The sequence below is a fragment of the Bidens hawaiensis genome, unplaced genomic scaffold (assembly GCF_021521415.1).
Source record: "Bidens hawaiensis isolate Kalapana, Puna unplaced genomic scaffold, B.hawaiensis_p1.1 tig00003956_1, whole genome shotgun sequence".
Lineage (NCBI taxonomy): Eukaryota > Viridiplantae > Streptophyta > Magnoliopsida > Asterales > Asteraceae > Bidens > Bidens hawaiensis.
The window spans coordinates 225,889-253,094 of record NW_027491227.1 but is presented as its reverse complement, the minus strand read 5'-3'; the positions used below and the strand labels follow the sequence as shown (position 1 = coordinate 253,094).

Genomic DNA, 27,206 nt, shown 5'->3' with positions numbered 1-27,206 from the left:
CTATAAATTATTAGTTGATATTCAGATCCTATAATACTTGAGCTACTGGTTATATTTTAGGTATCTTTTAAAAACATCCTAATTCTTTTTAACCAATGGCTCTGATACCAAGTTCTGTAACACCCCGTAACCGCAGCGGAAACGTAAAGAAAGCATGTAAAGAAAACGGGTCAACTACGAATAGTTGGTGAGTTTCACTAATTTAAATAAACAGTGACAAATCATTATAATAATCATATATTAGCGATGTAATTATGCTGAGCCCACAAGTGAAACCTCTGACTATCCACACACAACCCCGTGGCATACTCCGCCCACGAACCTGCCCTAAACCACTATGCCTAACATTACATAGCAAAATAAATAACAACAAAATAGACATGTGCAACTGGCTGGGAAACACCAGCAAATCCATGCCGGACCAGTTGGGTTTGTCAGACCAATAGTACTATTCACACTCTAACGGCTTTTAGCTAATCACTCGTGTTGCGGGGCCTTACAATGTTAGCAACTCAGACAATTACCATCTTAGTACATTTCCGTACGATTCCCGTACAATAAAACATATGTAAATACACGCAAATCCATGCGTTCAGTATGTACTTAAACATTTCAATAACAACATGCTTTCCGCCCCGGGAAAATATTTAAAAACAATTCAGAAAAGGGGCTCGTGAAACTCACCTTTCGTAAGCAAGTAGGTAACAGAGTACGCAGCTACTAATCCGGATCTGTAATACGATCCCTAAGTTCGTTACTATACAATCACTATTATTATAACTTTAACCGTGTTAACCGGTACATCTGGGGACACTGTTAACCTAATACTGTACCCATTCTGGGGGCAATGTTAACCCAGAAACACTTCTCCGGACTCAGATTGTGATATCGTTTAGAGTTTAGTAGTCAAAATTACTATTAGTTCGTTTTTCCCGTTTTGCGTGCCTAGCACGGTTATCCGTATTTACGTTTCAAAAATGAGTTTAGTCACACACGACCCGAAATAGTTGTTGTCTGATAATTTAATTAAAGTTGTGAAATTAGAGCTCGATTTAGACGCCCCGATTGGCCGCGGGACCCGTTTCCGTCTTTAATGTAACGGAAACTGTTAAATCGGATAAAATTACCCAAATCATCCGAATGATTTTCGGATGATTTATTTTTACTTGTTTAACTCAGTTATATGAAAATAGTCCATTTTTAGGGTTTTTATACACCGGTCAGCTCGTTTAGGCGAACTTTACCGGTTTACGCGTTTTAAACTTTAAAAGTTTGTTTTTACATAAATAATTATCCGTTTAATCTCGGATCTTGAAATTTTGCACAAATAACTTTTTGACAGTGGGGAATTTTATAAAAATATTTTCAGAATTAATTTTTATATTTACAATTTATTTATCTATTTTTAAACCACATTTAAACACTAAATATATCGTAAATACCAAACGACCTTAGAAAAATCCCAATTTGTTCTTGGATGACCCCTGCCATCCACATGGTCCCCTGTAATTTTTCCAGAACTAAAATCTCTTTTTACATGCCATTTTCACTAAAACCGAGCTAGAAAACCCTAGAACTCGTTTAACCGAAAAGCCTACTTAGACTTCTCCAATGGACCCAAAATTTTGTGTGTGACTTTTACATGTTATGAAAAGCTTATCTGGAATTTTCCAGAATTTTTCATGATATTTAACTATTTTTCCCTATTTTTAGCCAAAACCGAGCATTAAATTCACCAAATATTCATCCTTTGTCCAAAAATCACCAAAATTTCACAGATCTCATATTTTCATGTGTAGATCATCTCTCTGAAATTTCGTAGCCTAACTCTAAACGTACCACAATCTGTCCAAAATACTCATAACCGAACATAAACCGAATATACCTGTTGTTTTTCCGCCACTACAAGCTACAAACTCGTCTTTCCGCCTTATCTACCACTAAATACAGTACCTACAACCAACATACCACAATACCAAGCAAGTTACACTCACCATCAAGCCTCTTACACTTTAGTTTCGGTTATTGTTTCAAAACTAAAGTTTAAACCGTAAAAATTCGTTTTTGGTTCGTTTAACTCCTTTCTTGGACCAAGATCCTTGTATAACCCGTATACATCACTTGATCATGCAAGAATTGGTTTCATCTCGGGTTTTCACCCTTTTTCACTTGAAACCTCATTTTCTTGCAAATGAACTCAAGAAAGGAAGATGAACACGTACATAATTCGATTTTTACCTCGGTTTTCTTGCTAAAATTTTGGATCTTTAGATCATAGAATGGAGAGAGTGAAGATCATGGAGATGTTTGTTTTTAAAAAAAATAACAAAGTAAGGGGTGTTACCCCCTTATACGATCGGACCAAAGAGGAGAGTGGGGTGGGGCCCACTTCTCCATTTTTAGCCATTCATTTGGATTTCTGAAATCTGGATAATGTTTTGGATAATCTGGTTCAGTTCGTTTTTCGGTTAAATGTTTAATTCAGCTTAAAACGAGGCTAAAATGGTCGTTTTCGGCTTAAAATGAAATTTATATAAAACCGATTTAAAAACTTTAAAAACTTAAACCATGGCATTTATTATCTTAGAACATCATATTATTAATAATCGCGCATCTTTTTCGGCTTGATCGATCGTCTCTTGCTCGGTTTGGTATTAAAGGTTTCGTTTAACGTACTGACGTACCATTAAATCGAAAATTCTTTTCTGTGCTTTAATTCACTTATCCCGAAGCTTTAATACTTCGTAAACATCACTAAATATCATATATCTCGTCTATAATGTAATCCTCGATTCGTTCGGGTTTCAACAACCGTTAATCGGTTGATCGTATTTCCAATACGATTAACTGTATACTCGAGTATAATCCGTACTGTGAATCATACATACTCGTATCAACGCATTATAATTCATATATTCCTTATTAAATAACACATAAGTAGTATATATCGGCTAGGGTATACCTGATTTTGTCGGAATCGTTACAAAAACCCCCAAAAATAACCACTCATCATCAACCCATTAATCAGTAATCAAATCCTAATAGAATATCACCATTGATCTCGGAAATACATTCCGGTCATAATGCTAAACAACTTTAAGGTCCATAATAAGTAAAACTTTAAAGTTCATGGAAACTTCAAAAGTCCGATATTAAAACCTTATAATTAACCCATCAAACTCGTATAAGATTTGACGAAAATCATAACGGTGTAATCCTCTCTACCTTTGGATTACGAAAATATGATCAGTGATATAAAGAAGTTCAAGATTTTTGGAAAAAATTTGCGAGAGTAACAGTGTAAATAGGAAGATGAAGAAGATGTATAGGACGGTTCGTATGCACGTCGTCCTATATACGCTGTCTTTACACGCTTCCCAATGTATGAATCAAACTAATTCATTTGAAATTTGAAATAACGAATCAGCTGATTCGTTATTCGAACTGAACACGTGGTATAACGAATTAGGTTTGATTCGTGTCTTGATTCGTTAAATATGCATAACGAACTAGGTGTGTTTCGTTACAGAGAGCGGAAGCGAATTAGGGAACGAACTAGGATGTAGTTCGTTAAGACAACCTAATTTGTTATCCATAATTAACGAATTATGCTTAATTTAATTTTAACCTTAAATAAAATAAATAAAACAAATAAATAAATGAATGAATTAAATAAAAAATAAATAAATTGAATTGATTATTTAAATAACTTAAATGAATTACCGAGAACCTTTATCTTGATAATCGAATAACTTAAAGAACGTGTTTATCCTTTAAAGAACACATAACTTAAAAATATTATCAAGATCTCATATCTCGATCTTCAAATAACCTAAAATGTTTCACGTTTTTGAAACATAAATTAAAAAAAATTTTATATAATATGTAAAATAAAAAGGTAAAATATTTTTGGTATTTTGTAAAAAATTAAAGAATGTATTTACAAAAATATCTGAACTAAGAAATAGACAATCTTTTTGTGTTTTTCTATGATTTTCAAAAGCAGTATATATTTTTGTATTTTTGTTGAGTTTGAGCAAAGAATCATATTGACCAAAATGCCCTTCCATCACAGTTTTATATTTTAGCGATATTATGACTAGCGTTAAGTCGGTCAGTGATATTGTTGTCTACTTAAATCTTATAACAAGCATTCAAACATTTTTGTGATATGATTTAGGGTTCAGTTAGCGCACAGAATATCAGAAACTATTAGCCCCTAATCTCGGTTCTAGCTTAATTTGATTTTTGCCAAATCACCCCAACTAGACTTAAACCGTTATAGTGTTGATCAAATGTTTTGAATACCAATTGTAGAATTTTATAATTTAAGCAATGCATCAAGTTCCTTTACTGTGAGTGAGTATGCACGAGTCCATCTGTCGGCTTACATACATTGTATACCCTGGGGCCCGTTTCTTATTGGTATTGAGACGCGCGCAAGGGAGGAACAATTGTATGACTAACAGCGGGTTTTGATCAAGTCAGTAATTTGGATTGTACGAAGTAAAGCAGTGATCAAGTTTAATGACTTTGGGTTTGCTTTAAAAGAGAATGAAATATTCATGTTTATGAATACCCAGATGATTAAGCCGCATAAAGACTTACAGTGTCCAGAATCCTAACGCTTGTTATTTGCTTTATTATATTTTTGGTGATCAAACAACTATAAGGCTTGAGTATGACCGGTTATTACATTTCTGCCATCCTCACCGAGACTTTTACTAGAGACTAACACCTCTTTCAATTTGGCTTTTCTTTTTGTTTATATCACTTATATTACTCTAACAGCTTGTTTAAGACCTATCAATACACCAATGATTAAGCACTCAGTCTTTTATGCTTATTTCTTGCTAGATTTGGGGTCAAATAATCAATGTACTATCATTTTCTCTTTTTGCTTCAAAAACACAAAATTTGAGGAGCATAAACAAATTTAATCGCCCCAGTTAATTTAAGTTCATAAATTAATGGCTATCCTGTCCATCTACAAGTAGATAACAGGACCAATACATGCAAACATGCTTCACAAACTTAAATAACTAACATAATTTTCAGCTAACAAATAAAGTAGAAAGCTTAACGAACACCCCAAATACTTTCCATTATCAGGTAAATGGCTATCCCGAAAATTTAAAAGAAATTATCACGGCCAAACATATACAAGTATATGTCTTTCAAATAGAAATAAGTGACATAATTTTCAGCGAACGTAAGCAAAAAACTTTTTGGTTTTTCTGTTTACATACTAAAAACACAATCTTTTTGTCTTTTCGGATTTTTCTTTATAAACAGGAAATTTACAATCTTTTTGACTTTTTCAAAATTTTCTGTACAAACTGAAAGCACAATCATTTTGATTTTTCAAATTTTAAAAATTTTTTTGGTTTTTCAAAATTAATTCAGGAAAGATCACAGTATTTTTGTTTTTTCAAAATTTTCTAATGTTTTTGGGTTTTATCTATACAAACGAAACGCACAATATTTTTGTATTTTCTAACTTTCACTCCCTAAAATCAAAAAACAAAATAAAATGATAAATCAAAAGTAACAGAAAAGACAAATAATCATCCTTGTTTCAGGATATCAGCGAGGGTCTTCAATCCATTTAAACCAAGCAAAAATTGAAAACACGTTTTATCAAAGGCTTTGGTAAATAGATCGGCTTTCTGAAAATCAGTATGTACTTTCTCAAGGTCAATTAATTTCTTTTCATAACAATCCCATATAAAATGATATCCAATTTCGATATGTTTCGTTTTAGAATGTTGTATGGGATTTTTGGTGATACTAATAGCAGCAGAATTATCAATTAAGATGGGAGTAGTAAGAAACTTCAAACCGTAGTCGCGAAGATGTTGTTGTATCCACAAAACCTGGGAACAGCTACTCGGGGCTGCAACATACTCAGCTTCGGCGGTTGAAGTGGAGACCGTTGTCTGCTTCTTACACTGCCAGGAAACAAGCAGGCTTCCTAAGAATTGACATCCCGCTGTGGTAGACTTGAAATTAATCTTGCATCCTCCATAGTCTGAGTCTGAGTAAGCGGTAAGATCAAGTATCGTCTTTGGGGTACCATAACCCGATGTCAGGATTGCCCCTTAGATATTGAAGAATACGCTTGACCGTTGCCAGGTGAGTCACTCGGGGACTAGCTTGGAACCTAGCACATAAAAAAACAGCAAACATTAAGTCGGGTCGAGAAGCAGTTAGATACATAAAAGAACCAATCATAGCTCGATAGAGGGTCGGATCAACGGTATCCTCCAATTCATCCGATGATAAATTGTGACCCACGGGGAGAGGAGTAGAAGGGATTTTTTCCGGCAGTAATCTTAAATCGGCTCAAGACGTCGTTCACATATTTTGCCCGGTGAATGAAGATTCCTTTCGCAGATTGATGAACCTGCAATCCTAAAAAGAAATTCATCTCTCCCATCGAACTCATCTCGAACTTGGTTTGCATTGATTTCTCGAACTCCTTACACAACGTGTCGTTTGTTGACCCAAAGATTATGTCATCTACTTAAATCTGGACGAGGAGAAGATCATCACCAATATTTTTATAAAACAAAGTGCAGTCAACAGTTCCACGTTTGAAACCATTATCCGTCAGATGGTCGGCGAGCATGCCATACCAAGCTCTCGGGGCTTGATGTAGACCATATAATGCCTTGTTTAAACGGTAAACTCGGTCAGGATAATCAGGGTCTTCAAAACCTGGAGGTTGGAACACAAACACTTCCTCATGAAGTTCACCATTAAGAAAAGCACTCTTGACATCCATTTGATATAATTTATTGTTCTTGTAAGCAACATACGCTAGAAAGATTCGAATCGACTCTACTCTTGCAACTGGAGCATATATTTCAGTGTAATCAATACCCTCTTGCTGATGAAAACCTTGCACCACTAAACGTGCCTTGTTCCTCACAATTACCCCACGATCGTCTTTCTTACATTTATATACCCACTTAGTCGGAATCGCCTTCTTGACTCTAGCAGGTTTGTCGATAAGATCCCAAACACCCAAACGTGCAAATTGTTGTAATTCTTCTTGCATGGCTTCTACCCAAGAAGGATCTTGAAGTGCCATACGAGGAGTCGTTGGCTCAACTTGGGATAGAAAGCAAGTGAATTTAGCAAGATTTACAATCCCAGACGAGTGTAAGTCAGCATAAGCACACAATACATTATTCTAAATTGATGAAGCAACTTGATGTCGTGTTTGAACTCCCATATCAAGGTCTCCAATAATGTTTTCTTTCGGGTGATAATTATAAATCCTAAGAGTGGGATTCTCAGGAACATCGACAGTTTCAAATAAATTAGTGTAGTGTTCACCCAGATCGTGAGATGAAACATCAGTATCAAGTTCGATAACTTGATCAACAACTTGAGTGTCATCAGATGAAGTAGATGCATTGTCGAAGAGAACTGGAAACTCATTATCAGATTCTTCAGTTGGAGCTACGATTGGAACTTCTACATCATTAGAACTTGCGAATCTTGGAACTACCAATTTTTCTTCAAAATAAGCACGGACTAAATCTTCATCTGGTTGATCAGTTGTTGGAGTAAACGAATTGAATAAGCCATCATAGTCAAACATTCAGTCGGGACCTTTCCCTTGAGAAGGAGTAATGTACTTTTGACAGTCCACATGGTACCATTCTTCAACACAACCAGACGTGAAGTTAAATACCCGTTTCTTAGGAGAAGCATAACCCAAGAAATACCCTTTAATGGCTTTTTCATCGAACTTTCCTACATACTTTTTCAACATCGTACAAGGACACCCAAATGGTTCCAAGTACTTTAAATTAGGTTTACGATTATTCAACAGCTCATAACTTGTCTTCTTGAGTCTCTTAACGGTTATAACTCTATTGAGTGTATAACAAGCAGTATTCACCGCCTCAATCCAAAACAGGACAGGAATCTTTGAATCAGCAAGCATAGTTCTAGCAGCTTCAATCAACGTTCTATTCTTTCTTTCAGCTACACCGTTCTGTTTTGGTACATATGGAGCACTGTATTCTCGATGAATTCCCTTGTGTAAACAAAAGAATCCAATACAGTATTTTTAAATTCAGTACCGTTGTCACTTCGAATTCTTCTCACTTTCTGTTTGTATAGTGATTCGATCTTAGTGATTAAATTTTGAACGAGAACCGGCATTTAATCTTTTGAACTCATAAACAAGACCCATGAGTATCATGAATAATCATCAGTAACTACCAAGCATTACCAATCTCCAGAAATACTCGCACGATTCATATGAAGGTGCTCAAGAGGAGTATCAATGGAATTTAATAACTTAGAGGGATGTGACATTTTCTTCTGTTTGCCCTTTTTGCAAGCAACACAGTGATCGTATAACTTAAAATTCTTCAACGAGACACCCTCAACTAAGTCATTAGCCATGAGATAGTTCATCTTTCGAACATGTATGTGACCCATTCTACGATGCCATTGAATAGAATCTTTCTCGGTTGCTTTCGAGGCAAAACATGTGTCGATCGATGTTGATACTTTAGAACTCATATTTAAGACATAAATATCATTTGATCGAGGTGATCGCATGATAACCATGTCCTGGGAATCACATAACCCGGTTTTAAAATCAGACACTCTTTATCTGTTAATATTTTAGTGTATTGCTTGTCACAGATTTGCGACACACTCAATAAATTATGGTCAACTTTATCACAATAGTTAACCTTCTCAAAAGTAATATGCCATTCAAAACATCACTTTCTTGTGTAATCATACCCCCAGAATTCCCAGCAAACACCATATAACCCCCTTGAATATTTCTTACATTTGTTAGGAGGTCGAGATTTCCAGTAATATGACGAGAACATCCACTATCCATAATCCAGTTTTCACCAGAAATGGTCTTGGATGTACCCTACACACAAACGAAAATGATTAGTTCAAAAAGGCAGCTCAGGCCTCAGTCTTGGGCACATTTTGGTTTTCTTGAGAAAAGGTAAACTTAGTTGCATTCAATTGTTGTTCAGCAACTTGAGAATAAGTTACAGGTTTCTTAGACTTTCGTCTTAGATACGCAGCTTGAACTACATTTGAATTACCATTTTTGCAAGACGGTTTAGTTGGAATAAACTTTGGTTTAACAAAACCATGAGTTTCATTCACATGGACAACTTTTAGAGGATGTACGTTAGAGAACATAATATGAGTATCATCAGCATACAACACAGGTCGTTTCAGAATCTCCTTTACCAAAGAAACCAGTTTGGAATGGTCTTTGATAAAAGGATGAAGATTCTGATAGTTCTTCTGGCCACAATTTCTTACTCATAACCTTGTTGACCGCAAAGGAAACAGCTTCGCATGTCAACATGATGATGTTGAGAATTAGTCGGAACATGTGACACAGAGGATGGATGATGACTCACATTTTTGGTCATGCTCTTACCAAAATCATCATATAACTCAGATTTCTTTTTCAAGTAGAAATCTAAATTAGAACAGTTTGAAAAACTTTTCAACGTATCTATTCCAGTTGACTTCACAAATTGAACTTTCTTAGCCTGTTTTAAAACTTGCTTTGCTTTAGTCAATGGATCAGATGGAGCCAGTGTTTAGGCTTGAGCATACCGACATTCAAGATCTTGAATCTTGGAAGTTTCATTGTGAAATACACTCTCAATAAGTTCTGGTTTAATGATACTTATTGGAATGTCTTTCTCAGTGAACATCGTGTCTGTCCCCTTTAATTTAAATACTCTACTAGTAAATGGCGTGGAAACAGTTGGATTTGTAAAACGCAACAAATCCTAATCAGAAATTTTGTGTTTTTCTAGTTTCTTGGCCCTTACTGGTTTAACATGGACATGAGTATCTTGTTTCACCTTGGTTGTGTGCGAACCATACACAGCCTCCTCAAATTCATGAGGTTCACAAAGTATGTGATTAGAACTTGGAATGTTCTTGTTCTTGTGTATGATTTCAGGTTCGAACACATGCTCAATGATAACTTTGTCAACATTTTCAACAAAGACTTTATTGCTTTGAACATGAGGTTTCTGAATTGAAGGTTGGGATTTAACATTGTCAGGTTTAACAGTTTTTGTCTTTGCAGGAATCACAGATTCTTTAACAATCACATCCTCTTCTTGTCTAGCAAAAGGATTTGGTTTGTAATCATTATGAAAAGGTGGTGGAATCTCAACAAAACCTATTCCTTTCTTTGAATCTTTTTGCTTACCAGATACTTCAGTTATTTCATTTAGCAAAAAGGAAGAGTTTCTAACTTTTCCCAATCTGTTCTTTAACTCAAGAACCTCATTCTCAAGATCGGTTATCTTTGATCTATGTTTCAAGATTTCTTGAAATTTTTGATCATTGATAGTCATTTTAACCGATAACTCTGCTTTAAGATCATGGTTACTTATAGTCAATGCTTCAATCTTCTCTCTTGATTTCATTTGAGAAGTTAAAGATTGCCTATAAGTATCTTTCAAAAAAGCAATCTCCTTAACTAAACTATCATTATGGGCTTTCAATGCATCTAACTTAGGTTTAATGGTTTCACAATCAACACATGAAATTTTAATACCTACGTTAGAAGAAGAATTACTAACCTCATTTTGCTTGGCCATGCAAGCAGACATGGTTGAATCACTTATTTTTGCCATACAAGCAAAAGTAGTTGGAAGGTTTTCATTTGAGTCATTAGATTCAGACTCGGTATCAGCACCATGTCCTCGGGATTCACATAACCCGGTTTTAAAATCAAACACTCTTTATCTGTAAATATTTTAGTGTATTGCTTGTCACAGATTTGCGACACACTCAATAAATTATGGTCTACTTTATCACAATAGTTAACCTTCTCAAAAGTAATATTCCCATTCGAAACATCACCTTCTTGTGTAATCATACCCCCAGAATTCCCAGCAAACGCCACATAACCCCCTTGAATATTTCTTACATTTGTTAAGAGGTCGAGGTTTCCAGTAATATGACGAGAACATCCACTATCCATAATCCAGTTTTCACCAGAAATGGTCTTGGATGTACCCTACACACAAACGAAAATGATTAGTTCAAAAAGGCAGCCCATGCCTCAGTCTTAGGCACCTTTTGGTTTTCTTGAGAAAAGTTAAACTGAGTTGCATTCAATTGTTGTTCAGCAACTTGAGAATATGTTACAGGTTTCTTAGACTTTCGTCTTAGATACGCAACTTGAACTACATTTGAATTACCATTTTTGCATAATGGTTCGGTTGGAATAAACTTTGGTTTAACGGAACCACGAGTTTCATTCACATGAACAACTTTTCGAGGATGTACATTTGAGAACATAATATGAGTATCATCAGCATACGACACAGGTCGTTTCAGAATCTCTTTTACAAAAGGAACCGGCTTAGAATGGTCCTTAATAAAAGGATGAAGATTCTGATAGTTCTTCTGGCCAAAATTTCTTACTACATGACCTTGTTGGCCGCAAAGGAAACAGCTTCGCATGTCAACATGATGATGTTGAGAATTAGTCGGAACATTTGACACAGAGGATGAATGATGACTCACATTTTTGGTCATGCTCTTAGAAAAATCATCAGATAACTCAGATTTCTTTTTCAAGTAGAAATCTAAATTAGAACAGTTTGAAAAACTTTTCAAAGTATCTGTTACAGTTGACTTCACAAATTAAACTTTCTTAGCCTGTTTTAAAACTTGTTTTGCTTTAGTCAATGGATCAGATGAAGCTGAGGTTTTCGCTTGAGAATATCGACGTTAAAATCTTGAATCTTGGAACTCTCATTTTGAAATACACTTTCAATAAGTTCTGGTTTAATGATACTTATTGGAATGTCTTTCTCAGTGAACATCGTTTCTATCCCCTTTAGCTTAAATACTCTACCAGTAGACGGTTTGGAAACCGTTGGATTTATAAAACGCAACAAATCCTTATCAGAAATTTTGGGTTTTTCTGGTTTCTTGGCCCTTACTGGTTTAACATGGACATGAGTATCTTGTTTCACCTTGGTTGTGTGCGAACCATACACAGCCTCCTCAAATTCATGAGGTTCACAAAGTATGTGATTTGAACTTGGAATGTTCTTGTTCTTTTGTATGATTTCAGGTTCAAACAGATCCTCAATGATAACTTTGTCAGTATTTTCAACAAAGACTTTGTTGCTTTGAACATGAGGTTTCTGAATTGAAGATTGGGCTTTAACAACTTCAGGTTTAACAGTTTTTGTCTTTGCAGGAATCACTGATTCTTTAACAAACTTCTTGTCTAGCAAAAGGATTTGGTTTGTAATCATTATGAAAAGGTGGTGGAATCTCAACAAAACCTATTCCTTTCTTTGAATCTTTTTGCTTACCAGATACTTCAGTTATTTCATTTAGCAAAAATGAAGAGTTTATGAATTTTCCCAATTTGTTCTTTAACTCAAGAACCTCATTCTCAAGATAGGTTATCTTTGATCTATGTTTCAAGATTTCTTGAAATTTTTGATCATTGATAGTCATTTTAACAGATAACTCAGCCTTAAGATCATGATTACTTATAGTCAATGCTTCAATCTTCTCTCTTGATTTCATTTGAGAGGTTAAAGATTGCCTATAAGTATCTTTCAACGAAGCGATCTCTTTAACTAAACTATCATTATGGGCTTTCAATGCATCTAACTTAGGTTTAATGGTTTCACAATCAGCACATGAAAGTTTAGATATAGAGTTGCTAACCTCATTTTGCTTAGCCATGCAAGCAGAAGTGGTTGAATCACTGATCTTTGCCATGCGAGCAAAAGTAGTTGGAAGCTTTTCACTTGAATCATCAGACTTAGACTCAGTATCAGCATCAGAAGAAATTTCACTTCCACTCACATCTTGAAAGTACTCAGGAAATCCAAACATTGCCAAATTTGCTAGATTATTACCACATAATAACCTTTGTGACCAATCATCTCCATCTATGTTGGATAACATTGCCTGAGATCCAGAAGACGAAGGTTTACCTCCAGAAGACTTTCCTGCATCATTATCACTCTTTCCCGATGAGTTTTGATCTTGTTTTCTGGGACCGGTATACTCCTTTTTAGGCTTTTCACATTCTTTTGCAAAGTGACCATACTCTTGACAATTGTAACACTTGACCTTTAATTTATCAAACCCTAATTTCTTGTTCAACGAAGGAAGATCTTTACCCGTTCTCTGCATGAACTTTTTCACTTTCCTGACTATCATTGCCATGTTCCACTTTAGGTCCATTAGTTCCAAATCATCCGGATCAATTTGATCATAATCTTCATCAGTCAAATCACTTGTGGCAATTTTACTACTAACCAAATTCTCATATGAAGTCATGAAAGCAGATAAGAAAGCAAAATTTTGTTCAGCTTCTCTCATGTTTACATTTAGTTGTTATGAGAATTGATTTGATGATGATGAACTTCTAGATCCTCCAGATGAACCAGTATTTCCAGCTGTGTTGAAACAAGCACGTGGATCACTATAGATGGTTGTTTCATTTTCACTTGCAGTTTGTGTGAGAAAAGCAGTGATAGGTGAAATGGTTGAACTTAATGGCATACTTCCACCATAAAATGCAGGATCTTGATTATCTTTTGAGGACTTCTGACATTTAAGATCATATTCTCGAGCCTCAATCTTTTGCAAAAATTCAAATGCAGTCAAATCCTCATTACTAAAATAATTATTCTCCTTCAACACCATAAGGAAAGTTGAATAAGAACTTGGTAAAGCACTTTTAATAGTATCAATCTTGTCAAATTCAGAAATCTCCAATTTCATCTTGTCCATTTCTGCTATCAAATGATTAAATCGTGTTATCATCTCCTCAACAGTTTCACCCTTCAGTAGGTTAAAGTTTCTATATTGAAACTTGAGCATAAACTTTTTGCTTTCATCGGTGTTTCCCATACTTCTCATACGAATATGTTGAAATAAAGAAGCACAAATCTTTATACTTCCTACTTGGTGAAAGATGTTTTCAGGTAAAGCCATAGTAAGAGTAGAATAAGCTTTTGTCTCAATTTCTAATGCTTTGTTCTATTCAACCGAGTATTGAGAGATAGCTTTAGGTGTAAAACCAACAGTCTCATCCCCAATCATTAGAACAGTGTAAACCTCATCAAAACAGTATGAACAATCAGGGTGAACTGACCCTAAATGAGCACGGAAACGGGGTTCCCGTTTAGCAAAATCGCTAAATTTCATCAAACGTGGACACTTTGAATGTGAACCGATCTCGGTATCCAGTTGTAACATTTGTTGCATCAACATGTTTTGAGAAGCTAATGCATACATACCAGCCATTTTGACAAGTTTTGAAATTTAAGGGTTAATATTGAAAAAAGATTAACGAATTGTAAACAGTAGAGGTAACGAACTGTGTACAGTTGTAGCGAACTGTGAACACTAATCAACGATTCAAATCTTTAACGAAGTTAAGATTGATCAGGTAGCAAATCAGAATTGAAATTAACGAATTGATCAACGAAACAGATGGTCAACGAGTAAGTCAACTAGCGTATTGGCTAAACGAATCACTAAATATTAGCTTAGTGAATCAAAAAGTTATCTTTAATGAATCACTAAGACAGGCCTAGTGAATTAGATAACGAACTAGCTACAGTTGATAGCGAATCAACTTATAGCGAATCAGGTTGTTACAACGGTTTGTAACAAACTCTGACAAAAAATCCACGTGGCAAACGTTGTTATAACTCAATTTCCAAGGTAAACGCGTGTCACACGAATCAGTTGGACACGAATCGGATTGTGTAGCGAATTGATTCACGTATCAACCAAAACTCATAACGAATTGGCTTAAAAATTAACGAATCAGGTAGCGAATTTGGTGAACAGTGTTAACAAATTGAACAAAAATCAACGAATCTTCAAATTTGTTTGAAGATCTTCAAATCTTCAAACGCGATTTCCAGAATTCTGGAAATCATATGAACACAAACCCAGAACCAAATCCGTAATACTACCTCGATTTTTAACCAAATCGCACAAATAAACTACCAAAATATTCAGAAACTTAACGCGAATCTATCTCAAATCATCCCGTAATCCAATTTACTTTAACTTGAACCCAAATTAACCAAAACAACACTCTGTTTTCGGCCAATTCCAGATCCAACCCAATTCTCAATCACAATCCAACAATCCTTCCCAATACCTTACCAATACCTTACCAAACCACAAATTAACAAAACTCAATCCATATCTTAATCAAATTCACACTGAATTTGATCAAACTCAAACCGAACACTGAATAATACCAAATTAACAATTAACAGTCCTGAATCAACGAATTAATAACCAAATCAAGAGCAATCGAATCCCCGAAAGCTCTGATACCACTTGTGAACGCCTAAATCGATCTCAGATCTAAGATTACTTAACCGATTATGCGGATCTAGTTCATGATACTATTGATTATATGTTATATATTAGTATTAGTAATAGTTGTATATATGTGTACGTATAATATTAAGATTGAATACGTTAATGAAGCTTGAGAGTAGATCTGGACAGAGGTTCGATAATATAATTCTCAAAACTTACATTAAACTGTGAACAGTGTTCACATATAAATAGACGATGGACTTAGTTCGTTAACATCCCCTAACGAACTAGAGTCCAATTCGTTACATACATGAAAAGGAATAAACTTAGCGAATCACCCCTTGATTCGTTAAACATCTTTAACGAATCAGGAGGGATAATAACTTAGGTCTTAGTTCGCTAAACATACTTAGCAAACTAGACATTACATTAACGAAGTAACTTAAAGTCTTAATAATTTATTACATAAATTAAACGAAAAATACATTAACGTTAAATACAAGGACTCGAGACGCAAAACCGTGTACTAACAAAAACTTAAATTTCAATAACAAAAGTTTTCCCCAAATGATTTTCTCTCTTAGAAAAATTATTGCTCTTTGTCCTCTTTATTTTAGCCCTAAATCGGTTCATCCCCTAAATCAAATTAATTCACTTTATCTCGCTATCAACGTATCACTGCAGGTAAGGTTCATCCACTACAAAAAATATGTCATTTAGTGGCATACGTTTTTTGTAGCATTTAACTTTTGTGCCACTATTTTAGATTTTAGTGGCATTTTGTGTATGACACATTTTTTTTGCACATACTTTTAGTTACATTTAGCATTTGTGCCACTTAAATTTAGGTTTTAATGGCACTTTATGCATGACACATTTGCTTGGCACAAATTTTTGGTTGCATTTGGCATTTTTGTCACTAAAATTTAGGTTTTAATGGCTCTTTGTATACGCCATATTTGCATAACACAAACTTTTAATGACATTTAATGTTTTTGTCATTGAAATTTTAATAGGAATAAGGATAATTGAAAAGGTTAGTCATTCAAAATCCATATTAGAATACCCAAAATATTTTTTGTAATGATTTCCAATATTATATTATACGATCTAAAAGGACCTGCTATGAGTTCTATAACCATCAATTCAATTTAAGAATGGATACAATGTTCCTAAAGCAAATCGAGTTTAAAAAAAAAATCGTTGTAATTATCTTTCATCAATTTTGAATAGATCACACACAACTGAAAAATAGATCAAAATCAACTAGAACGATAAATAATCATTTTAATCGCAATCATATTTCATCAAACTATTTATCCATAAACTTATCCAATATTAAAGTTGAGTCTTGACAGAAAATATGGTACTGAACTACCATTTTCAGGCCTAATTTTCCCGGGGCCTGAGTCGATTTCGATGATGAAGCATGATACGATATCATTGCAATTTCTTGATTTCGTTAAGCGTTTACACACGAATTCAATAATGGCTTGATTTATGATTGCTACAATAATATATTACAAGTGAACAAAATGTACTATCTAATGTTTTTATGGAACATAATCGAATATTTCAAGTTAATGGATTAATAATAAAACCAAAATTATTAAGGAATAGAGGATTCGGTGACCTACATGAGTTTCGGAGAAGTGACATAGTTTTAGCGGCAATATGGAGGGAGTTTTAGAAAGGAGGGAAAAGTCCCAAAATTGTGGAAAATCAATTACCTTGACGGAGGGAATTTTATAAATTTGAATGAGATATATAAAATATATTAATACATATTTAGCATATTATCACTTAGGATAAGTGTATTAACTAATCATATCGAGTATGCACACAGCCCCGAAAAGCATTACAAGGAATGGGGCTAGAAACTAACCTGAATCGGTTATGTTCACCGTTTATGGTTATTCCTTTCTTGTGCTGTGCACGACTAACTGTATAACAATTACACGTATCAATTTAACTAGCACTACCCATATCGCGTTTCTTGTCTAATTATAACCCTCAATGAACGGGGGTCCGGGGGCAGCGCCCCTAGCAGGGTCCAGGGGCTTACTTGTAATTAATTCATTCTTTTTTAGGTCCAGGGACTGCTATGTCATTCATTAAACTTCTAGTTCGTTACTTGGTTCTTTAATGAATTGGCTTGTCATAACGAACTAGTCCTTGTAACGAATTGAACCCTCTAACGAATTGGTCCTCTGACAAATCAGTCCATATAACGAACCAATCCATATAACGAATCAGTCCATGTAACAAATTGGACCTTCTAATTCGTTATCTTTCTTAACGAATGATCAACGAGAATTGGGAGCTAGTTCGTTATCTCATCCTTAACGAACTTGAACATGAACTAAGTCTAGTTCGTTAGGCTTCCTTTAACGAATCTTCAGACGAATTACCCTTAGTTCGTTAACTCTCCGTTAACGAATTAGGGTTAGGTCAGAGAATGTCATAAACATTCTCTGACATAATATTCCTCGTACCCGCCGCCTTTCCGGCGCCGTCGCCCGAAAAATGCGGTTTCACCGAAAAAACGAGATCTGCCTCGTTTTCCGCCGTTTTCACCATTTTTAGTCCCGTTCGATCCGAATCTGAGCTAGGGCGACCCCTAAGCTCATCTTAGGTTCGGTTTATACCCGATTCCACCCGGATCTCGTGACTTTAACGGTTTAACGGTGTCAGCTCGTCGTTTCGTGACTAAATCTAACGTTTTAAGTTCATAAAACATCATACTATTATTACCTTGGATCGGGATCGGTTTTCCTTCTTGGTTTCGGTTTAGAGAAAGGAAGAAAATAGAGAGAAAACTTAAGTGTGTGTTTGGGTGGTGTATAGAATATGTGTAAGTGAATGAGATAAATGGGTAATTATGACTTATATAACTATGGGTCATGGGCTTAAGCCCATGGTCTTTCCTTCTTTCCTTCATAACCCAAGTCCATAACCCATATCCATTTAATCCAACACTAGCCCGACTCATAATAACTCGTATTTTCATTTATTAACCGAAACTAGAAAACGGGATGTTACAATAAACTAGTTCAATTACACTAGCTTAAATCGAATACATGTAACCAGTCGAATACAATACATGGGTTGATTACAATAGCCTTATCGAATACAATGAGGCAAGTCGATTACACTTTATACTCGATTACATTTAGGAAACTAGAATACATCGCGGTAATCGCATACAATGCCTAACTCGATCACATTAACACTCAAATACAATGGGTCGATTACAATGAAACTCGGTTACAACTGGACCCGATTACAAAGTGACTCGATTACAAGGAAACTCGAATACACATGAGAATCGATTACAATGAGACTCGATCACACTGTGATTCGATTACAATGTGATCATTACAAGGAACTTGTTCGCATACATGGTCTAATCGATTACAAGCTACACTAGATTACATGTTATGACTCAACTCATTCGAATACAAGTGTGGCTTGCATACGAGGGGGTATTTGGTTACTTAATGGTTCGAATACAATCAAAGGGTTTATTACATTGCATGATCGGAACCATGTGATACACATGACTATATACAACCCAATCTAAGGTGACCCAAATACTTTAATGAGTTGAGTAACCCGAGCACTTTATACTAAAGAAAAGAAAGAAAAGAATGTTAAGAAAGTGAATACCTTGTATTCAAATGTGTTAGGGTTAAGGATAAATATTCAAAGTAAATTACATTAAGTAAAGAATATAATAAATAGAACATATATCGATACGTGTAATTAATATACAGTTAGCAGAGCTCAGTTACGAAAAGGATTAACGATTAACGGAGAACGAAACAAGATCCAGGAGAGTTTCTAGCCCCATTCATTTTTATGTTTTCGGGGTTCGATGTGATTAGTTAATACACTTACCTTAAGTGGTAAGTGTATGCCTTATATGATTTATGTATGAATGAAATCTTGTCGGTGCGTGAATGATCTTCGGATATTGCATGTACTTCCAGGTGATGGTTTGATGATATGATTGTTGTATATGATGACTGAATGATGTGTGTACGTATGAAACTTATAATTATATATGTAGAAAGGTATGGCATGATAGTATGGAAGAAAGGGAGACCGGAACCTAAAAATATCTGAGGATGTAGGGTACCGGACACTAATAATATCCGAGGTATGTAGGGCGAAATGCTCTTTATAATGTAAGGTTAGTTATGAATGTATATGGAAGAATGATGAACATGTTAAGTATCTAATGCGTACCTTCGGGCACGTATATGTGTACGTAAAGTAAGTTATTTGATTAACTAGAACTCACTCAACGTAGCTGACTTTTAGTATGCACGCAGGTCATGAGTAGGATGAGGCAGCTCGCTTGATGAGGACACATGGCATGGAATTGAAGATACTGGCATCTCAAGGAAATGTTATGATGTTTTAAAGACTATGTTTTGTTTTTAAATGACTATGAATGTTTGTTAAGAAAAGATTTGAAAGTTATGTAATATGTTATGGTTGAAGTTTTATATTTCGTGTAAAATTTTAATTAACTCTGATATTTAGAACTGTGTTTATGAATAAATCCAACGTCAAAAGTGAGGCACCGGTAGCGGAGTCTTACATAATGCAAAAATTGTAGATACGTACTTTACACCGCGGATCTTAAAAATCCCACGGGTGAAAAATATTTCATATAAAATGGGCGTTTTTTACCAAATAGGGGAGGAGAGAAAAGTATTTACCAAAATGGATGATTTAAAAATTATTTACTAAATTAGGTTTTTCTTGTTAAGTTATTTTTTCTCACTCTAACCTTATTGGTTAAGAATAATCTTTATTGAAATTTTCAATTTAAAAACCATAAAAGAAAACATTAATTGAAAAATAACAAAACTTACATTTTATATTAAAGGTTACCTATTTAAAAGTATAAGACCGAAAACTCGTTAATGTATTAATAACAAATAATTTAATATTGCAAATTATCATTATATATAATAATAAATTAAAAATATTAAAATAATCATAAATATAGAAATAATAAAAATTCTATTATTTCAAATTTCTTATGCACGGACGATTTGTATGATAATCTAGTATATTAAAATCATCATAAAAAGAAATGCTTGCGTTGGTTCTCATAATACCGTTACCAATACCGATGTTGTTTGGTTAGTACGACTCGTCGTTGGTACCGGTACGTTGCCAGCCCTAGTAAAACTTTGATCTTATAATAATAATAATAATAATAATAATAATAACAATAATAATAATAATAATAATAATAATAATAATAATAATAAAACATTTGTTTTAAATTGGGTTTGTTAAAAAAATAAATATATAAATTTTAAAAACAGTTTTAAAACACACTTTTGAATAAATTTTGACGAAAGCAATAAGATTGGGTTTTGATTTTGTCAAATGTTACAAAAACAGCTTCAGTTTTCTCATTCTTAACGTCAGATGTTAATAACAAAATCTTTTATAAATAGATCTTATTTTTTTAACGATAAGAAATCTAACTTTTGAATAATTCTAAATAATCTTACCAAGGGTAAGCTTTTATCAACCTTGTAGAGGTAGGGTATCAAAAAGACCCAAATACCCCTAAGTAATACCTGCGGGTTAACTAGAAGTCCCTCATAAGGCACCCGCGGGACATATGAACCATCCGCATAGATCATTTGAGGAAGAAACACCCTCATGGCACATGCGGGAACATCCTGACACCCTCAAAGGCCATCCGCAAGAAAGAATATCCTTCCGCGTAAATGACCACGAGGTAATGCTCCGGGACAACTGTCAATAGCTAATTACCTTCTAGAAGACTTTCCAATATGATTTCTTGAACAATACGTGATTCCCCAGCCAATCAGAGAAGGACACCTGGCAAGGCCTTTATAACCGTGCACATGGCCAGGGGGTGTATACCACCCTATCAGATAAGGACGCGTGTCCAGGTTGTTATACATGCACATGCAACGTATAGGCTGAACCTATCATATGAGGACACGCGTCCAGACGGTTATAAGAGCATATTCTAAAGGGACAACTGACCCAATTACTTCCCCACACCCTTCGGCTATAAATACCCTCTCAATAATCATGAGGTATTCATTCACTCCCACTGTACTATCTCAATTTACTTAAGTGCATTATCTTCGTCAGAACTGTACTTATCCCTCTTGTCCTTCCCGTAACTAGCTCACGGTGTCTGTTTTGCAGGTCTTCGTCACTGGACTTTGGGCAATTGAGTTCATATCGTATTGGCAGTTAACCCTATCCTACCCTTTTGACTCATCGGATCTAGGACCCGTTAAGGGGAGTAGATCCGTTTTTCTTCATTGGCGCCATCCGTGATTTTGTTAGAACAGCAAAAAGTTTCTCTGTTCTCTTTACGATATGAATCAGTTACCTAAAGGGCCGACGTAGAACCAGGCACAGCCTTCACGTGGTCCCAACCTTGAAACACGTGAAGGAGCAACGTCTGTGTTTGCTCGAACTTCGACTCCTGTCACAAGAACCGATGTCGTCAACCCTGGAGGTTTTTCCTTGGGCGGTTCGACGGCTCGGGGATTATTTGCTTAACAAGAAGGTGTTACCCCAGTAGACACTGGAAATATGGTTACACCAACTACTGACTTGGGGCGGGTTACAGCTCCAAGAGGTTCCGATCTCGGAGATCTACACCGAATTATGAGAGATGCTAATCGAACTCACTCGGAGTTAGGCCTGGATGAAATTCCGGTGACTCTGCTCCAAGGAGAGTTCGGCGGCATAACTCTAGATCTGGAGGACTCTTATCTCCAGATGAATGGCTCTGCATTCAACAAAAAAGTTTGGTTGCCGAGTACGATCGTAGGGTACAAAATGAGCGGTTCCATACACGTATCCTAACATACGATGACTCTCCCAGGAGATCCGTTTCTCCTCCCATAAAGGGAAGTCATATCCAATATAGTCAACCAGTGGAGCAAAACTTGGGGGAAATCCCAAGGTTACGTCCTCGTCCTCGCATAGATATGCGGGTATCGTCTTATGAGGATGAACTAGATGGACATGATTCAACATATCGTTCGGAAGGAAGTTATTACAGCGGGGATAGCCGTCTCCCTTCATACGAAGGGGCTAGTTATTCGCGACCAGCTGTCCGCCATGCGGAATACTATAGTAGTGCTGAACATGATTTTCTTAAACCATACCGTCCGGAATCTTTCGCAGAAAAATCGATGTTCATTCCGGCCATCGCGACTGCTCCATTCCCGATAAACGTAAAAGTTCCAACATCCGTTGGAACATATATTGGAATGACGGATCCTAGTGATCATTGGCTGAGGTTTGAGGCAGTTGGAGGAGTCAATGGTTGGACTCTTCCATATTGGTGTCACATGTTCGCACTGACATTCACTGGAGCGGCGCGAGAATGGTTTGAAAAGTTACCATGCGGACAGATTAAAAGTTGGAAGGATTTTGTAGCAAAATTCTCCCAACATTTCAGCCAACAAAGAAAACATACACGTGATCCTTCGGAAATATTGGATGTTGAAAGGCGAAATAATGAATCCATTGAAGACTTCATTACTCGTTTTAATAACGAGAGCCTTAACATCGAAGGGTTAGTGAAGATATGCTGCGGGGAGCGTTCCGCAAGAATGTCCATAGTGATGCCTTGATCCGCACACTAACCGGAAAAGACGGAATGCCCAAGTCCTGGGATGAAATCATGACAGCAGCTAAGTTGTTTGAAAGAATTGAAAAAACATTGGGGTCCAGCAGCCAGAAGCAATTACCAAGGGTCGAGTTCCAAACTCCATGACCAAATAAACAAGCTAAAGGAACAATCTGGTCAAGGCTACAACCGACCACAGAACAACCGAAGCAGTTCGATGCAAGATCGTTGATTGGAAACAAGAACAAGCGTAACTTTACAACACGATCTTCCAACAACAGTTGGACTCGGTTGTCAAAAACTCCTTCAGAGATCCTCACAACTGAGAATTTGACTTTCCGCAAACCTCAACCATTACCGAGAAAATCATTCCTCGATAACAAAAAACATTGCACGTACCAAAATGATATAGGGCACAATACAAACGAGTGTGTGGCCCTAATGAATGAAATGGAGGAAGCTGAAAAGAACGGGAAGTTGGATCATTTGGTCAAAAGTGTACGACCAGGGCCTGGTAGACCTCCCGCAAAGGATAACCAGGGCCCGGCCAAAAGGCAAATTAAAGATCTGAACGTCCACATGATTCAGGGAGGTCAGCAGATCATTGGTAAGAGGAAAGAGTTTGCGGATGGGAGTGAAAAAACGAGCCAGTCATTTTTCCATGTATCAGAGGAGGATCGTGCAACAAGAATCCTATGATAATCACTGCTCTATTTGGGCATTATCGGTCGCAGTATGTGTTCTTCGACACTGGTAGTACATCCGACATTATGTACAAACAATGCTTCGAACAGCTTGAGGAAGATGATAAAGAAATATTACGACCTATTCATGCACCTGTTTCTGGGTTTGGTGGGGAAATAATGCACCCGCGGGGTGTCATTACATTCCCGGTCACACTTAGTGACGGAGTCCACTCAAGAACTGAGGAAGTCGAATTTTTAGTCTTACCGGCAACTTCCAAACATGACATTATTCTCGGACGAGAAGCAATTGGCGACTTCAATGCCCATCCGTCCACAGCTCACGGGGCAGTAGGGGTTCCGAACCATACTGGTGTAGCAATAATCCATGTCAATCAACGTTGCCTCACCACTGAAAGTTCGAAGCCAAGTAAAGTTCCAAGACAAAATCAGAGGACTGAACCAGAGAAATGGGTTCTTAACAAGAAATTTCCTGATCAAACTATGATAATTGGTCCGGCTAATTCTGAGATTGTCCGAACCTTTTTGAAGCAATTATTGACCAAAAATATAGACATTTTCGCATGGCAGCCCGCAGACATGACCGGTGTGCCGCGGAGCATCTCGGAGCACAAATTAAAGGTGAATCCACTAATCACCCCAATTGTGCAAAAGAAGCGAAAGATGGGCCCGGAACAAACGAAGGCCATGAATGAGCAGGTGCAAGATCTTCTACACGCCGGAATTATAAGAGAAATCAAATACCAAACGTGGGTGGCCAATCCAGTGATTGTCCCAAAAAGCAACGGAACGTGGAGGATGTGTATAGATTACAAAGATCTAAACAAGGCATGTCCAAAAGATTGTTACCCCCTTCCATAGATCGACTTGAAAGTAGATGTTGTGGCTCCATTCAAATTCAAGTGCTTCCTCGATACCTACAAAGGGTATCACCAGATTCATATGGCAGCTTGTGACGAGGATAAGACAGCGTTCCGCACTGACCAAGGAACATTCTGTTACAGAATGATTCCCTTCGGGTTAAAGAATGCGGGTGCCACATACCTAATACTGATGGATCAGGCCTTCAAAGGTCAAATAAGTCGAAATCTCGAAGTCTATATGGACGATTTGGTGATCTAATGCACTGAAGAGGATCAAATGTTGAGGGACATAGAGGAAACTTTTGAAACTTTGAGAAGCATCAATATGAAGCTGAATCCAGCGAAGTGCTCCTTCGGAATGGAGGAAGGAAAGTTCCTCGGGGTAATTATGACAGGCACGGGTTTTAAGGCTAATCCAGATAAGATACAAGTAGTAGCCCGCATGCCATCTCCCACATCCCTCAAATAAGTTCAAACACTGATTGGTAGCGTTAAACAGTTTTTTGGCAAACCACGCTGCTAAATCTTATCAGTTCATCTCAACATTGAGGAACTGTCTCAAAAAGGCACAATTCAGATGGACTCCGGAAGCCGAACAAGCATTCCAGGAAGTCAAGAAGTGTTTAATGGAATTACCCACGCTAACAGCTCCTCACGCGGGTGAACCATTAACACTATATTTGTCAGCGTCTGACATTGCCGTGGGGGCTGTTTTACTGACAGATAGGAAGAACGTTCAAACTCCGATCTATTACGTCAGCAGAACATTGTCAGACCTAGAAACAAGATATTCGATGTTGGAAAAGTTGGTCTTGGCATTAGTGTACGCAACCCGTCGGCTCCGCAAATATTTCCAGGGTCATCTCATCAATGTGTTAACTGGATACAAGCTCAAGAACGTATTGAGTAAACCCGAATTGTCTGGGCGACTGGCAAAATGGTCTATCGAATTGGGTGAACACTCGATAGAGTATAAACCAAGACCGGCAATCAAAGGGCAAGTGCTGGCGGACTTCGTCATAGAAGTCCCTCAGCACAAAAAACAAGAATGTCTAATCGAACAACAACCCCAAGCACCTCCGGAACAAGGGCAAGTTTGGTCACTGTTCACGGATGGAGCTTCGAGCAGTGAAGGGTCAGGTGCGGGCTTAAGGCTAGTCAACCCTGAGGGGCATGAATTTACATACGCCATCATGTTAGACTTTAAAAGTACCAATAATGAGGCGGAATATGAATCCTTCCTGGCAGGCCTGCGGATAGCGAAAAAGCTTGGGGTGAAACATTTAGAAGCACGGGTGGATTCCATGCTAATTGCGGGACAAATAAATGGAACATATGAAGCCAAAAATGATGTCATGGCTTCTTATTTTTCACAAGCAAGGGTCTTGATTCGCCAATTTTCCTCTTTCAATGTTGTTCACATTAAGAGGAGTGAGAACAAATCGGCGGACGCTCTTAGCAAGCTAGCTTCAACGAATTTTGAGCATTTTGCCAAAGATATTCGTGTAGAAGTGCTAGATCATCCATCCGTTCCACAAAACCAAGTCCTGGTAATCCAAAATGGCGTTGAATATTGGATGACGCCCATTAAAGCTTACTTATCTTCTGGAGCACTTCCAGCAGGAAAGGCTGAAGCTCGGAATATTAAGCACAAAGCTCTGAATTACCATATGACTGATGGTATCTTATACCGGAGATCATTCCTTGGTCCGCTATTACGTTGGTATACGCGGAAGACGCAAATTACCTAATTCGAGAAATTCACGAAGGCATTTGCGGGTTACACGCGGGACCAAGAATGAAAGGTGCGAAGATCATGAACGCAGGGTACTATAGGCCCGACATGCATTTGGACGTTGTGCAAGAAATCAGAAAGTGTGATTCATGCCAGCGACATGCTCCCAACACCCTGCGTCCAAAAAACAAGCTGATCCCGGTAACGTCTGCCTGGCCGTTCCAAAAATGGGCTATTGACATTATGGGACCTTTCCCAAAAGCCCCGAGATGAGTCAAATTCTTGATAGTGGCCATTGATTACTTCACCAAATGGGTGGAAGCCAAACCAGTTGCATCAATAACGGCTTCAAGTGTGAAAATTCCTTTGGGAATTCATCATTTGTCGGTTTAGTCTTCCGCAAGAATTGGTAAGTGACAATGGGACCCAATTTGCTGATAGCGGACTACAGGAATGGTTGAAAGAACTTAAAGTCATTCAAGTTTTCACATCTGTAGCTCACCCGCAAGCAAATGTTCAGGTCGAAGGACCAACCGAACTATCAAAGAAGGGATCAAGGCAAGGTTAGGAACTAAACGGACGGTTTGGGTTGACGAATTACCCCATGTACTCTGGGCCTTCCTCACCTAGAAGAACTCGAGTAATTCGGAGACGCCGTTTAGTCTAACCTATGGCACCGAAGCCATGATCCCGGCGGAAATCGGGATTCCATCCGCGAGGGTTCTGTTAATTGATGATAATGATCACGAACTCAGGATGAATCTTGATTTGCTTGAAGAAAGAAGAGAATTAGCATCGATCCGTGAGCACAATTATAAGCGACAGCTTCAGAAGTATTACAACTCGCGGTCCAAACATGCGAATTCGATGCGGGGGAT

General features: G+C 36.9%; 1 protein-coding gene across 1 annotated transcript; it reads left to right on the top strand.

Annotated features, from left to right (window-relative positions):
- Nucleotides 1-23,721: 23,721 nt before the first annotated feature.
- On the top strand, nt 23,722-25,257 carry LOC143624704 (uncharacterized). Its single transcript, XM_077095269.1, has 2 exons — nt 23,722-24,532; nt 25,127-25,257. The coding sequence occupies exons 1-2, from the start codon at nt 23,722-23,724 to the stop codon at nt 25,255-25,257; spliced, it is 942 nt and encodes a 313-aa protein (XP_076951384.1).
- Nucleotides 25,258-27,206: the final 1,949 nt, after the last annotated feature.